Source organism: Setaria italica, chromosome I (genome assembly GCF_000263155.2).
Source record: "Setaria italica strain Yugu1 chromosome I, Setaria_italica_v2.0, whole genome shotgun sequence".
NCBI lineage: Eukaryota > Viridiplantae > Streptophyta > Magnoliopsida > Poales > Poaceae > Setaria > Setaria italica.
The window spans coordinates 22,758,492-22,774,675 of NC_028450.1; the positions used below are offsets into that span (position 1 = coordinate 22,758,492).

Genomic DNA, 16,184 nt, shown 5'->3' on the forward strand with positions numbered 1-16,184 from the left:
CGGGATGTCAAACCAGTCAGTCGATGCATGTCACATAGCCGGCCATTAATTTCTTCCCTGAATGAATCAGCACAAAACTCCTGTCTTTGTTCTTTAAAAACTAATTAATGCATGCTTTTAAATTTTTTGTTAGCTTCATTTCAATCGAATTCACAAATCCGTACCTCTCATATAAATTGCCTTTTACACCGTACAAACTTCTATATATAGGTCTCGATCTATATATGAGGCATTGAAAACTTGATGTGGCAGCGACAAGCAACGAGTCGAGAATACAGAGGGTTTTCTGCAGATGCTGAGTAGAGCAGATCAAACATGGATTCCAGCCAAGCTGCACGCTGTAGCCTAGCACATGTGCGTACTTCCAATCCTATGGCATATTTCACCTACATGCAAAAGCATTGACGCAGCAGGTTTCAACAAACATTATAAGCACATTTGCCTACTTAACCTCAGTTAGTTTTACACCCGCCACAAGGATATACAACAGGCACGTGAAAATGGCATTAATGGACGTTTCTTGAAAGATAGGTCCAACGATTGTATTCTATGAATAAATAGAAACATGATTAGGAAAATAAAGTTGCATAACTAAGACAGTCCTTTCTTCAAAACAAAAGGGGGCACATTAAGTAATGGGGATATAGTGCTTTTTTATATAACTAAGTAGTAGACATATATAAAAAAGTACATCATAAGTGCATTTAACTCGAAAACTTATATGGTATACTTTTGCATTACAATATTACATATAGAACATCTAAATCAAAAATATATTAATACTATTATTGTAACACCCCAGGTGCCACAAAGCTCAAGATGTCACTAAAAGACCCTTCCCACATGCTGGAGTACAAAACTCGATAGCATAACCCCCAAAACAGAGTAAACGCGGAAGCAACAGCGTAAACATAAACCACACACCAGCATTTAAAGAGCAATTTAACAAGATAACAATTAACAAAGATCAACCACACTCATTATTAAGAAAGCACAAGGGGTCACCACAAGGTCTACTCTATGTTCATTACAGCAAGACAAATGTATCATTATTATTATAAAAGGAAAGTAGCAAATATGTGAAGACGTGAACCATCCCATCCCTTCAAGCAAAGCATCCACTTAAGCACCTGGAAAGACAAAGGGGTGTGAGAATAAATCTCAACAAGCAAACTGCTTTAACAAGTTATTTAATCTACGGGTTCATTGTTCATTAATTTAAATATAGATACATGATAAAATAAGATAAACGAGATCATTGTGAAAGCCATCCTCATAGAAAAAAAAGAATAAACCGCAACCGCACATTAACTTCAGATGATCAAGACCTCATATCCACTTCCATGTTGATGCATAATACTCAAATATATAAACTACAACGAGTGCAAATGCAATGCATATGCCATGTCCACTGCCTCCGTACACAACAAGGTATGAAGCTGCATCGTACCCCTCCTCAGGCAACGTACGATACTGTACCGATACGGTCGCGGCTAGCAAGTGGCAACATCCACGAATTGCAATATGATGCAATGATATGGTGCAACTGCAAGTAAGCTTACCACTTATGCCACATACAACCACATACTTAAACATACCTTTTACCTCATGATGGAGTAAACAACCACAAATATTATTATAGAACAGGCATTAAAGTAATTTAACAAATAACATAATATTTAGTAAAGGAATATTTCTTTGGTTAAGCTTCTGAATTTATTAATGTGCAGGTAGAATAAACCACAAGTCAAAGTTGTAGCGATGATGCAAACGGCACTAGGCACGATCCGGAGCAATACCACCACCTGTTGATCATCGTGAACTCAGTACATACAACTCAAACAAGCACATACAAATAATAGGTATATCACTCCTACATCCGGAACCCTCAAACATGACAAAAAGACAAAATCGGCAAAACCACAATCATCCTACAAGAGCAGCAACACTTCTCTTTTTTTATCTTTTAATCTACAAAAGCAATGCTTGTAAATAAATATATTTTTAGAAACTACAGAGAAATTAAAACAATTTCACTAGTCAAAACATTTTTATTCATAAAGCAAACATTCCTAATCTTCAGTTCAATTCAGACTATAGAATCTGTCTTGAGTTTCTAATAATCGATGGTAAAACCTTGATATCTGCTAAACCACTCACCCAAAAATTATGAAACTTTACCAGAGAATGCACAATTGTATCCTCCATAACTTTGGTTATATAGATCTTTGCATTAAAAACCACTAAGATTAATTAATTATTGTAGCAACCTCGAGTGTTGAATCTGACAACACAAAACTAATAGTCCACTTTAGAATTTCATATCTGGAGTTCTAGCGAACCAAAAATTATTATCTATACCATTCTGGAAAGATTACTAAAAATCCTAAAACTTTGGTATTCATTGGCTGAACTGATTCTGCCTCTAAGGTTCCTTAAAACTGAATAGATCTATTACTGTTCAGAAACTCGTCAGAACAATACAGCCAATTTTGAACTGCAATATCTCTTAAACCATATGACCAAAAATTATGATCTAGGACTTCGTGGAAAGACCTTTGAGTCCTTTACAAAAACTTATTTAGGTGGAAAAATAAATTCGGACTGTAACATGGCCATAATCGAGGAGGAACAGAGACTGCCGAATCTGTCAGCTAGCTGAGACTAATCACGAGATCCATCTCTAATCCCCCCACTAATCCAACGAGGAAGGCAAATTACAGGCACTAAATCTCATCCAAAAATAGAGGATTAGATCAAAACCATCTCACCTTGATCCTCCAAAAGCCTAGGGTTTGTGCAGCCACTTCTCCTCCCCTTCTATTCCTTCTTTTCCTTCCCTTCTCTTCCTTTTCCTCTTCGTTTCTCTCCTCTAGTTCTTCGGTGGCAGCAGATGTAGTAGAGGTCGTAGGTCTCGGTCAAGGGGAAAAAACAGTGGGGTATCGTGGGGAGAAAAAAAAGAAAGAGTAAGGTGCCGCAGGACCTTGTCACGGGAGAGGGGAAATGGAAACGGACTCCTAATGGGCAGTTAAGTCACGGTCATTAGGGGTCACGTAGGTTTCTCCCTCTTTTTTCTCTCTCTGATATAGATCTTGGAAATAATCAGCTCAAAAAATAATCAGAAAATAATCAGCTTGATTCCTTTGTTCTCCCTGATATAGATCTTGGAAACAATCAGCTTAAAAAAATGGCAGTGATGCAGAACTTACCACTACATGTTCTTGATAGAACTGTTTTTCTTAAGAACCAGCAATGAACTGGGTCAAGAAATATTCCTACCCTCTCATCCTACCAAATTTTCTGAGTCCCACCAGGGCTTCTGCAACAACCTAAGCAAGATCAAGATCGACGGGCGAAGGCACTGGTTTGAGTGGACCTATTGAACCAACCAGTAGCCCTGCCGTCCTGAACCAATATCGAGCCTGACAGTGGCAGGACGGCCACGGTGCAGAGAATGGAGCTAAGCTAACAGCAGTGGGACAACCTGATGGTACCTTTTTCTTTGTGCAATTTTCAAATCTATCGTCACAGGGCAGGGATAGAGGTCCGTACGTTTGATCATCATCCTACCTCCGATTCCAAATCGGGCAATGATGCCGATTTTGTAACTGGCAGTGATGTGTATTTTTGTGGTTTTTATTTTGGTAGTACTACAAGAAACTATATGGCTCGGTAAAGACATGAACCAACATCTTTTTGTGAATGGAGATGCAAAAGCATGTTCGCAGCAATAAAATTTGATTTTCTGAGGAATGGATTCTGATTATATTTTTTTTAGCTAGAGTGCGTGATTATGGTCGGATAAAACTATTGCATTGTTGACTAAGTGATAATACTAGCTGTTGATTCACACCTACATTACTTGCCTTAAATCATCAAATATACTGGATAAAATTAGTGTTGAAAGAAAATCATCATATATATGCAACCGTCCTTCAGTTGCCATCACCTACATTGCTTAAATATACATACTGGTAACTGGTTGCCTGTGAGGGTGTGACCACTCTGTTAACTCCTTCAATCTTTTAAATAGCAGGTGTCATCTGGACCCTTCCGGCCCAGTAGCTACAAACTTCTTTTACTCATGTTAAGTTATTTACATATTTGACTGAGCAGATTACCAAAAAAATGTTGCTCCTGCGACAAAGCAATACGCTTTGGAATGAGCGGTGTCAGGTATACATCTCCGAGTTGAAAACATACGACATGCACAAATTGGTATGAGTGCCCTGCTTTTTATATTTGTATCCCTCCCAAACCAAAACTTGTTCATCCAATCTTTCATCTGTCCACGGTGACCTATCGACCTTGGGACATGTTTTCTCTAAGGCTTTTGGCTAGCTAACCACACCAATGATGCCTTCTACTCCGCTAGTCCATGAGTTCTACTCGCGCTGGTCCGGTGTGGCCATGTTTTGCCTGGACAAGGCGTTTTGGGGGCTCTTTGTGCTCCATGCTCGTTTAGGACCTGCTCGTGTTCTAGCTCGGATCTGGTCAACTAAGTAGCCGTAACCTAAAAATGCCGGTGTGAATCTTTCGGTCGGTTTCAAAACTCTGTAATTTCACTGCTTGTTGAGAGTAATGAAATTCGGGCATGGTCCCTGCTGTGGAGTCGATGAGTTCTCTCTATCTGCTGCTGATTGCCTGGGAGCAAAACCTGTTGTGCACTTGGGCATGAGAACAAAACCTTAAAAACTATTGGCTTCATTTTCACCGTGTCAAGATGAATTGTAAAAACATATGTTTTGCGTTCTGCAAGACGAGAGTTCGCCGTTAGTGCGATGCTTTGTAAATTTTTGAGACCGTGTCTTTTAAGAAGCTTCTGTGGCTAAAAGATTGCTAAAGTAAATACATGTACAGAGACTGTAAAAATGTTTAGTTGGACTTGCTTTGTGAATAACTTTTATATTTAGAAACTCAAAAGTAAATCATGCGACCTCTCAACATGGAGTAGCTGGGGGGCTGCTAATAAGCACGTGAACAATTAGGCTAAAATTTTAAACATTTATTCACAGTATGCACTTCTACATGCCTATATATATTTCCATCCACATCCCTGTCTCCATGCTAACATTCTTCATCGATTGTGTCTTTGCCATCAAGATCCTCAACTCAACCAATTTAAGGAAAACACTACTTGTGCTGGCGAGTAATCTTACACTTGAAAAGATTATTAAGAAAAGGTCTATCATGTCAAGAACATTCAGGTTCCTGGGTATATATAGCACCATGATGGATGTTTAGGTTGTTTTGTTTCTGGAATGGTGTCTGCATTGTAGAATTATGTCAGAGTAATTTCATAGCATAGGATATATAGTTTGGCACAGTGGAGATTAGCTGAAGTACCTATGTCAATGTGTAGTTGCACAGAACAATGAAGTTTTACACTTGTTGCAGCCATCTTCCAAGGACAATGAACTGTTTAATTAGATCACACACTACCCTCGTGCAGCCATCTGAATGGTGCAATACTTACTAGTTATCTTTTCATTTATTCAGCTTGCTTTAGCAATCCTCTTTTAAGACAAATTTATGAATCTTAAAGCATAACTGATTATGATCTCTAGGGAATGCATATCCAAGTGGAGGCATAGCTCTTTCAGCTGCCGTGGCAACTGTTTGATGGCATCTCGCAAGACTAGATCCTCATTGGAATTGCTTGACCACAGAAGCCGCAAACCTAACCTCCACCCGATTTGAAAATTTCCTCCTTTTCAGGCACCTTAACGCAGGAGACATGCAAGAACAGTGTTTCTATATACCTGTAACCTGTTCGTTCTTTATTTCTCCTACAACTGTCATGCTGCTCAGGGTTCTATAATAGCTCCATCTGGAGGCTATGACATGTCAAGAGGATGCATGGAAAACTTGGATCATGCAATTACCTGGCTGCAATGAGTCTGGAAACACCGCGCAATGTGTTCAGTTGATGGTGGGCGTGCATAGGGAGACACCGCAACCATGGTTCCAAATTTTCAAGCGATATAAATGAAATAAGGCTAAGGGTGATCACAATGTTTGGTACTACTGTACGTCTAGTTTCCATGATCAAGTTGGTCTGGTGCATCAACTGCATAATACTTTGGAATGTGATAATTAACATCCTTCCCATCTAGTTTGATATGCTTTGAAAGAAAGTATTCGTAGTATGCAGTTGACCACGTGCCTTACATGTGTAGAACCACTCCTATCAAATTATATTCTTTTCATTTTCTTCAATTCTCTACTAATCCTTGTAAGTCCATACGAGGCCCCTTCATACGAGGCTAAAGATAGCATGCTACGAGCTAGAAAGTGCCTCTCATACAAATGAATGGTTTCATCTACCAAGTCCATCAGGGTCATGGCATATTCGATCGCATGTCTGTTTTATAGCCTACCTGCTACTACTACACCCTTATATACATCCCAACTCCACCCCATGAAACTATGAAAGTTCGTGTCTGAAACTGCCAAACATGCATATGTATTGATTAGAATGAGAGAAATCAGGAAGCATGTGAGGGGAATTTCAACCTTTGAGGGTTCACTAGCTTGCCGACCATCCACAAGTCCGCACATGCAAGCCTGCCGAATTGGCATCCCATGTGCTAAGACAAGTTAACCGAGACCTCCCGCCTCCTGGATAGATAAGTAAGGAAAAGCTATAGTTCACCCGGGTGAAACAGAGCTCTTCCTCACCTATTTTTTTTCTTCCTCCCGATCTGCATGCCATTTCCCCTTCCTTCTCCAACTCCGGCCAAATTCCGGTGAGATTAGGGGCGCCGGGGTTAGAGGTTTGGAGTTTTCCGGGGTTTGGGGGTTTTTTGGGGATGGGGTGCTCACCGACAGCCCAAAGGGAAAGGCCGGGCAGCATTAGGCCGGCCCGGCGGAGGTGGCGGGCGCGAGGGCGGGTGAGGCGCGGTGGCGGGGGCGCCGCCTGCCGGGCGGTTGGGGCGGTGCCGGGGCCGGGGGGGGGGGGGGGGGGGGTGACGTAGCCGACGGTGGCGGTGGCGTGGCAGGGGAGGCAGCAAGAAGGCGGCTGCCGCTCGGGAGCTCGCCGCCCCGGTGGTGGTTGCAGTGGGTGGGCGGGATGGCGAGGTGGCGAGGGCGCCGCCCGCCATTGTGGTGGAGGCGGCGGGGGCGTACACCTTCAGCCGATTAGTGTCGGCGGCAATGGAAGGTGGTGGCGTTCAACCGCCGGAGCCGGGCAGGGGGGAGCGTCGTGGGGTTGCCGGGTTGGTGGGGGAGTCAGGGGTGGGCAGGAGATAAGATAGAGAGAGAAGGAGTTGATCCGAGTCACTGATTTTAGATCTAATGGCTGAGAAATTCGAGTAAAGAAGCCCTTCAATTCATTTGGGTGAGGGATAGACATATCCGATAAGTAATATAATGGGCCTTGCACTCAACTGGGCACTGCTCATCCCCTGCGTTTCAAGAACATTCACGAGTTCTCGGGTATATATAGCATCATGATGGAGGTTTTATTTCAGGGATGGTGTTTGTATTGTAGATGGTTTGGCACGGTGGAGATTTGGCTGAAGTACCTATGTCAATGTGTGGTTGCACAGAACGATGCAGTTTCACTTGTTGCGGCTACCTTCCAATGACAATGAATTGTTAGATCACACTATCCTCGTGCTGGTCGCTCCTCTCTAAAGAGGAAGGGAGGTTAAATTTAAAGAAGGGATGCATACCTTGGAGGTCGCTATCACGAAATTCTTCAGTAATTTCGGATGGAAGTTTAGGAACATAATCAAAGCTTAGGGTCTTTTCTTGTATTTGTATGGCATTTTCAATGTCTTGTAATATGCGCTTTGGAAGCGTAAGGTTGTCTAAGTACAATATTTTATCTATGTTCCAAGTACTGAGTGTTGAGGCCGGAATATTTTTTTTCTTAATCTAGAAACACTACCCTCGTGCTGTATCTGAATGGTGCAATACTGACTAGTAATCTTCTCGTTAATTCAGCTTGCTTTAAAGCTTAGCCGTCCTCTTTGAGAGAAATTTATGGATCTTAAAGCACAATTGATTATGACCTCTAGGGAATGCTTATCCAAGTGGAGCCATAGCTCTTTCAGCTACCGTGGCAACTGGCTGACGGCATCTCGCAAGACTAACCTCCACCCGATTTGAAATGTTGCCTGGAAATTTCCTCCTTTTTCAGGCACCAGAAGCGCAGGAGACATGCAAGAACAATGTTTCTATATACTGATTCATCCTTTCACCTGCAACTGTCATACTGCTCAGGGTTTTAATAGCTCCATCATATCAGGAGCCTACGACGTGTCAAGAGGATGCATGGAAAACTTGATCATACGTGTCAACGCGTATATTCAATTATTTTCTCAAGGAAAATGTCCAAGAACCCCATAAGCGCACATGATACTATCTCTGGTGTGGCACTACACTCACACTTCTCTAGCCAGCAGGAACAAATTGCTGTCAAATCCTTACTCCAAGAGCCACCTAGCTAGTTCAATAACCAAGCAGATCGAATATGAGATCCCAGCGGGCAAGTTGCAAGGATCATTTGCTGGCTTAGCTTTTGCATATCCTCCTCAAGTATTATGTAATTTTGATTGACTCAATTGAGCAGCGCGCCACATAAGAGGCAGAGCTTCATTGCACCCAACTGGTTATGGGGCACATCGATCCCTAGTCCTCTCAAGAACTTTGATTCGTCTCGCTCACGTGTATGTGGAGCCCAAACTCACGCGGAGAACTTGCATTTGTTCTGACAGCTGGGCTGAATTCGTACAAAGTGTTGCCTACAACTACTCTGACAGTTGATTCTCATGTCACCACTAGTTTATATCTGGAAAAGAAATGGATAATACTTTAATGCTGGTAGTTTTTGTTGATTCCAGCATCTAATCTAGGACCATACCATACTATTTACATAGAGTTATTCGCCAAGAATAGGTGGAGGATTAATAATCGACTTCATTTGCTTTCCTTAACATAGCTACCTTTATTATATTGTTCCCTTAATGTCAGCTGGATAGCTGAAAAATCTCTAGTAAAATGTCCAAGTGTGTGCACTTGTACAGCCGGGAGATGCCTCCGTTTTCAAAAAACAAAGAAAACACAATCAATGGCGGTCACTTCTCCCATCTAATACACCAACCAGAGTTCATTGCCTCACAAGGCCTCTTTATACTTCAACCTCTCAATATATGGTTGTTGCTTGCTTTCTCTGTCGCCATTCCTTATCCCATTTAATTTCTGGTTTGGCTTATATATGCAGCTAGCACAAGCATGGATACCTCTTGGGACCTATTGTGGTAGTAGTAGGCTACTAGCTTAGCAGCGTTCTTTACCCTAGTTGTAAGGTATCAACAATTGGGTAGGCTGTGATGCTGGCTCATGCATCGTTTTACGCGTGCGTGCACTTCATCGGCCAGGGAAGGAGAGGCATCAGGAAGCATATCAAAATATAGCGACTGGCCATCTGTCTTCTTCCATACTCTAACAGTGCATTCGTTGCTCATCCATCTCCCACTGTTAGGTCGATGCATAGGCATCTTACCCGCGATGGAATTGATGTTTCACAGGAAATTTGGTGAATCAAATCATGTGGAGCTGTCACCCCCACAAAATGCCACCTGGCGAGGCAAAATTGGCATTCCAACGCACAAGAAACCTTTTTTTTATTTTGGAAGTTCAAGTCGGCCTGCAGGATTATTGCTAGCTGTCACCCCCACATCAGCAACGGCTTGTTTAAAACAGTTTTTGTTTGCAATTGCCATGGAGAGCTCTATCTGTTCTGAAAAAGAGTGCATTTCTAACTTATAGACATAGCTAGAAATGCATTCTTTTAAGCCTCACACTTGCTAGCAGGTTGCCGACGGTGGGCAGGGCAGGGATGAACAATTCCCAATGCCGTCAAATCCCAGCTCCATGTCCGTCATCTTCATCAACAACCGAGCAGATCGGCGGCGAGATCCCAGCTGACAGGACTCGCCATGATCACGTCCCCACGACGAGAAGCACAGCAGATAAGCGGATAAGCACCCCGGCGAGCTTTTTGTCTCCCGAATGCCACCACATCACCTCCCTTTCCAGCCCACGTATCCAGCCCAAGGAACAGCGGGCCCAGCATGTCCCCGTGTTGCTGCTAGCTCCTTTAATTTTTCATCTCAACAGAGAACACTTTTGGCGTCCCCACGATGGCTACAATTTAGTATCACCAAACTTTATTATTATCAGGGGTTTTCAATCAGCTGCTGCGAGAAACTCCTCCTTGAGTTTGTTCTAAGACAGATTATTCTAAGTTTGATCAAGTTCAGTCATATCTTTGCAGCTACACGATACAATAACTAAGCAAAATAATTGCCATATCCTTTATCCTTTATACAATCACAGTCTCTCTAGTTGGATATGAATATGATTGACTTCCAGACGGGAAATGCTAGTCGTTTTCAGTTTGATTTTAGGCTACACAATGATCAGCCAACAGCTGGGCTGTACAGGCACAGCTGCAGCCGCTGAAAAGAGCTGCAGCGAACAGGCCTGCGCAGCGATTGCGCGTTCAACGCCAAGATTTCTGAATAGGAGGGTAGGGTAGGTAATGCCACCAACGTCTGCTGTACTAAACCTAAACCTCTGTCAGCAGCATAATTAATAACCTATAAATATGCAATACAGCAGTAGCATTATTAATGTAGATAGCAGCTTGGTTTAACATTTCATATGCAACAGCAGTATTAGAAGCCTAGAACATTCCAAATCATATCCCCTGCAGGATAGTTCAGGATCCATGAAGTATCAAATCTTTACATTTCATCATGTACGCCCTGATTGTACTGTAGCCAGAAATCTACATAACCTTCTTCCAAATGAATCATAACAATACAAAAATGCGCCTCCACATTACATGAATCACACTAACACTTTGGCATTTATTTCATTTGGAAGGAGACAACCCATCCTTAAATTGTTGATCAGGACCTGTTAAATTCAGGTAACCTGGCAGCATTCAGAACACCCAGAAAAAAGCCCCACAATTTGCACCCAGTGGTTTCAGTCCGGCGGTCCCCCAAGCAGTAAGTATATGGAGCAGCATCCATTTGACTCCACTTACCAGCAAAGCTTGCTGAACTTGGACATGTAAGGTCCACTTGACAGACTCTGTTCATAAAGATCTCATAATAATCTTCATTCATTTGTACTGATACAAGGACTAGAGCGTCAATACCATGCATAGTCTCCATTGACAACTTTTCATCATATGCAAGATGTAAAGTTGTCAGAAAGCAGCTTTGCACCATAAAGCAATGTCAGTAGTACTACTACTGCAAGTAAATAGTAGCCAGATTTGCTTTTGCATCATATGCAGCTGCATAACTGAAACAGCAGAAGCTAAATGCCAGTCCAATTAGATATGTAGCCTACAAAGCATTATGGTTAACACTTGGTTCTTTAGCCATCTAATATCTAGTGGAACTTGAACCCACATACTTGTTCATTTACCACCAAAATAGAGGATCCCTCTTTCATCAGCACTTAACCTAGATCATGTAACGCAGGGACCAGCCAACCATTCAAGGATCTCTGGGTCTGTTTAGACTCCATTGTTATCCTCCTTGTTCATGGTGTTAACATTGTCCCTGGCGCTAGCGGTAACACTGTTAGTGGAGCCATAGTGGGTGTGCTTCTTGGATGAGCCCTTGCACTGGCCAACTGGGTATTTGCGTGCATTGATCTCCATCTTGCGCAGGGCAGCCTTGCCAAGGTCGACTCCACACATGTCCGACAGCCGGACCAGGTAGAGGAGCACGTCGGCAAGCTCCTCGCCCAAGTGCTCCTTCTCGGCCTCATCCCAGCCTGGCAGCCCCTTGGGCACCTCCCCTTTCCATTGGAATATCTCAGATAGCTCCCCCATCTCTCCAACCTGCACAACCGTGAAGCAAGGACGCATGATAAGGGACATGAAAATCCATGAAAAAAGTTCTGCTGGGTGCCAATTAGCTTGACTAGGCCCAGGAGCTAGTTGGTACTGCTCCCACATCGCCCATCATGGGCATCTCCTAGCTGGGCAACACTTGGGCACAAAGGTGTGCTGTATATACTTTTTGTTAGCCCCCACCACAACACCAGAGTACAGAAGGAGCAGAACAAATCGGCATCTGGTGCAGCCGAGTGGGCATCTGGTGCAGCCGAGTGGGCATCTTGGGTAAGGCCAACTCGTTCAAACTGTTGATTTGGATAATCTGATGGTGAAAAGAAAAGACAATAGAAAGAGAACGTTGCAGAAGGATGTGTACTGGCATCTACTCCCAGGTACACAGGATTGAGGATTTGTTTTTTGTCTGCTGTACTCTTGCAGTCTCTCTCTGGGAGAACCTGCTCTGGAATGGATGATGGATGGCTTATGTCGTTTTTAGGTTGGATAGGTTGGAGAAAGCAGCAGCTGTTCTATATATTGTTTAGATTTATTTCATATCCTGCAAAGAAAATAATAACGAAGTGCCAACTAGTATCCAGTCATTTCCCTCGCATAAATGTAAAAATACTAGTGGAAAGGTTAATAGAAAATCCTGCACATGATCCATAAGAAAACACTGATAAAATGAAAGTTTATACATTTTATTTTCCATTTTGCCCTGTAAATAAGCCAACATAAATGTTCATAGAAAATTTTAATCTCTCCTACCAAACACCTTGTTTTGGGTGGATTGCCTAGATAATCATAAGCATTTTGGTGATCCATTAAACAACTTCAGAAGATGTTAGACAACAGATGATGAGTCTAATGCTCTTTTCTTCAAAGGAAAACCATGAACATTTTGGCGATCCTATAAACAGCTTCAGAAGGTATTAGACACAAGATGATGAACTAGATTTTTATGAAACACGAACGCCGCAGCATAACAGATTCTAGTTTGGTTTACACCAACCAACTTTTCATATGACAAGCTGAATTTCCAGTATCATCAAAAATTAAAAGCTATAGCTGCCGAAAGAAATACAGCCATCCATGCATATCCCTGCTAGACTGTTAAACGTAAAATGGAAAATGAGTTGCTATGAGACATATGACATCTATATGAACTCCATAATCTTGGCAGATGTAACACCCCTTAATAAAGTTTGCTGCTACTGAAAATGTCATGAAACCGAATTATGCATACATGCATTTTGGACCATTGGTCCATACATGCCAACATTAAAGGTGATGCGATGTAGCGCATCACTCTTTTCCCCCAAAAGGACTGCACTTCACTGTTTGGTCCGTACATATCAGCATTCTAGGTTTCTAGCCACTACAATGAAGTCTTCCCTGCGACACCAACAGGTCTAGCATTTCATTTGACCGCCCATATTTTTTATCAGAAAACGAAAGGCATCCCACATCACGGGATCACTTCACCAAGGGTTTCGATTCTTGAGTTTGAGTGCCTCCCCTTTCTACTAGTACCCTCTTCATCCCCCTATGTTCCCCATGAGCGAAACCACACGCCTCGTGTGAGATTTTGACCAGGACAGCAGCCCATCGCAATGTGTCACTGGAAGAGAACAAAAAGGGGGGCGGACCTGACAACTACGGGGATGACGGCCGGACGCAAGGACGGCAAGGCTTTTCTGCGCCCAATCGTTCTCTCTCTTCTCTGAGCAAGAACTGAACCGCCTACACCCATCCTTATTATCCCCATTTTATTTAAAAAAAATCGCGGAGCAGCATGAATCAAATGAATCAAGAACCCCCAATAAACCCCAAAACTAATTAAACTTGCTATTTAATTTCAGAGCAGGATTCTCCTAAAAGAGAACAGGAAAGAGTTACTACTAAGGGGGGACGGACCAGGGCGAGGAGCAGGTTCCTAGGGGAGTGGAACTGCTCCCAGTCCCTCTCCCTGGCGAAGTCCGCCATCCGCTTCCGCAGCGCCTCCAGGCTCACCGCCGCCACCGCCTCTGTCGCCGTCCCCATCTCGCCACCACGAGCACCGCCGCCGACGCCGCCCTTCCCCTCCCCCTCCGCGCTCGCCTCCTCCACACCACCGTTCATCTCCGCTCTCTGGTTTGATTTTGTTTTTTTAATTTCTCCCTTCTCTCTCCCCGTTGGTGAGGCAGCAGTAATGGGAAGAAGGAATAGGGGTGGAGGAGAGGGGGGAGGAGGCTATAAATACTGGATGGTGGTGGGGTTGGGAGCAGCACAGCAGAAGTTTCTTTATTTGGCAACGAGTGGGGCGCATATTTGGGCCGGCCCGGGCGGGGACGTAGCAGGGATCATGGGCCGGCGCCAGTCCACGCGCTGCTGCTGTTTTCCCCGTGGGATCATTACCGTGCATGGCTACGGGCAAATAAAAACTGAATTACACTACGTAGAGTGGAAGGATGAACGGATAAAAATAAAACTCGCTCCTCGTTTCCCCTACACCCAGTCGTAAATCTCCAGTGTAAGACGGTAGATGCTTCTGCAACAGGAAATATAACCTTCTGTTCATTCTGTCGCCCTCGTGAGCCGCGAACAAAAACGAACGAGATGCTAGTTGCTAAAGAAGACAGAGCACTGAATGTGACTGGTTACCTGAAAAACTTCTGGACAAAGAATGTCTATCAGCTGTATAATAAGAATTCGGTGCCAACTCATGACTTGCATCAATTGCTTTAAATTAGTCTACTCAAGAAAACTTTCAATACCAACAACCAAGCCTCCCCTAAAATCAGTAGGAATGTTTACATCAAGATCAACCGGCCTAGCCTACTAATCTCTCAAATCGGAGTACAATGCAGCCATGAAAATTGATAGGAAGTATACATGGTGAATCATACATTCTCGATTAAACTCATATGATACATTTTAAGATTGTATAAGATCTCTCCAAAAGGTTGTTGTCCTTAAAAGATAGGTGGTAACTTGAATTTAAGTCAAATATAAATTTTCTTTGTACAACCTATAATCAGTGAGATTAAGAAAGCTAAATATGTGCATCATTTCAAATAGAATCTGAGTGAATAAACTTGAAATTCATTTCATATTTGTTTGAAGCTTCTAATATGCTAAGATTAAAATCTGAAAAATGGGGAGGATTAGGATTTTAACCTGCTTACAAAAAATTATGAGAACCACGGACAGTTGATAGCTAGCCAGTCAAGAAGTGCACCTTGCAATGGCATTGGTGGTAGTAGGCTACTGCAAAATATATATGTCGAGTTGTCGACATAGGCAAAGAACTAACAAAAGTCGATGAACTTGGCATGAATGGCTCAGCAACAAAATCTTCTTTTGGAAGAAAAGGAACATCTTATATTAACTGTGACATTCTAAATTGTGTGCAAACATACATCATATGAAAGAAATTGTCTGGTCAGCATAAACACCAGATATGCAAAAGATATGCTAAGTATGTTGACCTACCCAAAGCAAAAGTAGAAACCATATTCTGAACTTAGGGCCTGTTTGGCTCACTAGTGGTAAAGTTTAACACCTGTCACATTAGATGTTTGAATGCTAATTAGGAGTATTAAATATAGACTAATTACAAAACTAATTGCACAGATGAAGTGTAATTCGTGATACGAATCTATTAAGCCTAATTAGTACATGATTTGACAATGTGGTGCTACAGTAACCATTTGCTAATGATGGATTAATTAGGCTTAATAGATTCGTCTTGCGAATTAGCATAGGGTTCTGCAATTAGTTTTATAATTAGCTCATATTTAGTTCTCCTAATTAGCATCCGAACATTCGATGTGACACTGTTAAAGTTTAACACCTCGTATCCAAACACCTCCTTAGATAGTCAATTAAAGCAGACATGGCTGTTCTAAAGCCTCGTCCGCCAAGCAAAACAGTATCCTCTTCCTGCCCAGAAGCAGCACCTCGCTCCCACGAAGATGTGGGTCGCAGTGTCTCCAGGCAGCAGCAATTCGATCCTTGCACGTGTCAACCTGAAAATAAAATTATTTTACCATTAGACAATCAATTCAGATTGTCTGAATCACCTTTTAGTTCAATTGATCATTTTGTAACACACTGGGGCCAAAAAAGAAAGCAGGGGCATGGCATGGCAGACCATCTTCCTCTAAGTCTGGTGGGATAAATACCTTTTTCACAACTGGAACCGGCCCTTGGAGATCATACACCCCAATCTTGTGGCTGAATGCCATAAGCCCAAATAGAGAGCCCGGAATAAGAGCTGTTCTATGATGAAAACCCGAATGAGGAAGAATCAAACTGAATTCACAAAACACAA

The 16,184-nt window shown here is 42.6% G+C and overlaps 1 protein-coding gene and 1 long non-coding RNA gene across 2 annotated transcripts; both read right to left on the reverse strand.

Moving 5' to 3' along the window:
* Positions 1 to 926: 926 nt before the first annotated feature.
* On the reverse strand, positions 927 to 3,203 carry LOC111256984. The gene is made up of 2 exons (XR_002677325.1): positions 2,772 to 3,203; positions 927 to 1,805 (listed from the first exon to the last, which is right to left on the reverse strand). It is a non-coding gene; the product is annotated as an uncharacterized LOC111256984 (long non-coding RNA).
* Positions 3,204 to 10,859: 7,656 nt separating this feature from the next.
* Positions 10,860 to 14,065, reverse strand: LOC101753293 (dCTP pyrophosphatase 1). Its single transcript, XM_004952443.3, has 2 exons — positions 13,787 to 14,065; positions 10,860 to 11,875 (listed from the first exon to the last, which is right to left on the reverse strand). The coding sequence occupies exons 1-2, from the start codon at positions 13,988 to 13,990 to the stop codon at positions 11,546 to 11,548; spliced, it is 534 nt and encodes a 177-aa protein (XP_004952500.1). The 5' UTR covers positions 13,991 to 14,065; the 3' UTR covers positions 10,860 to 11,545.
* Positions 14,066 to 16,184: the final 2,119 nt, after the last annotated feature.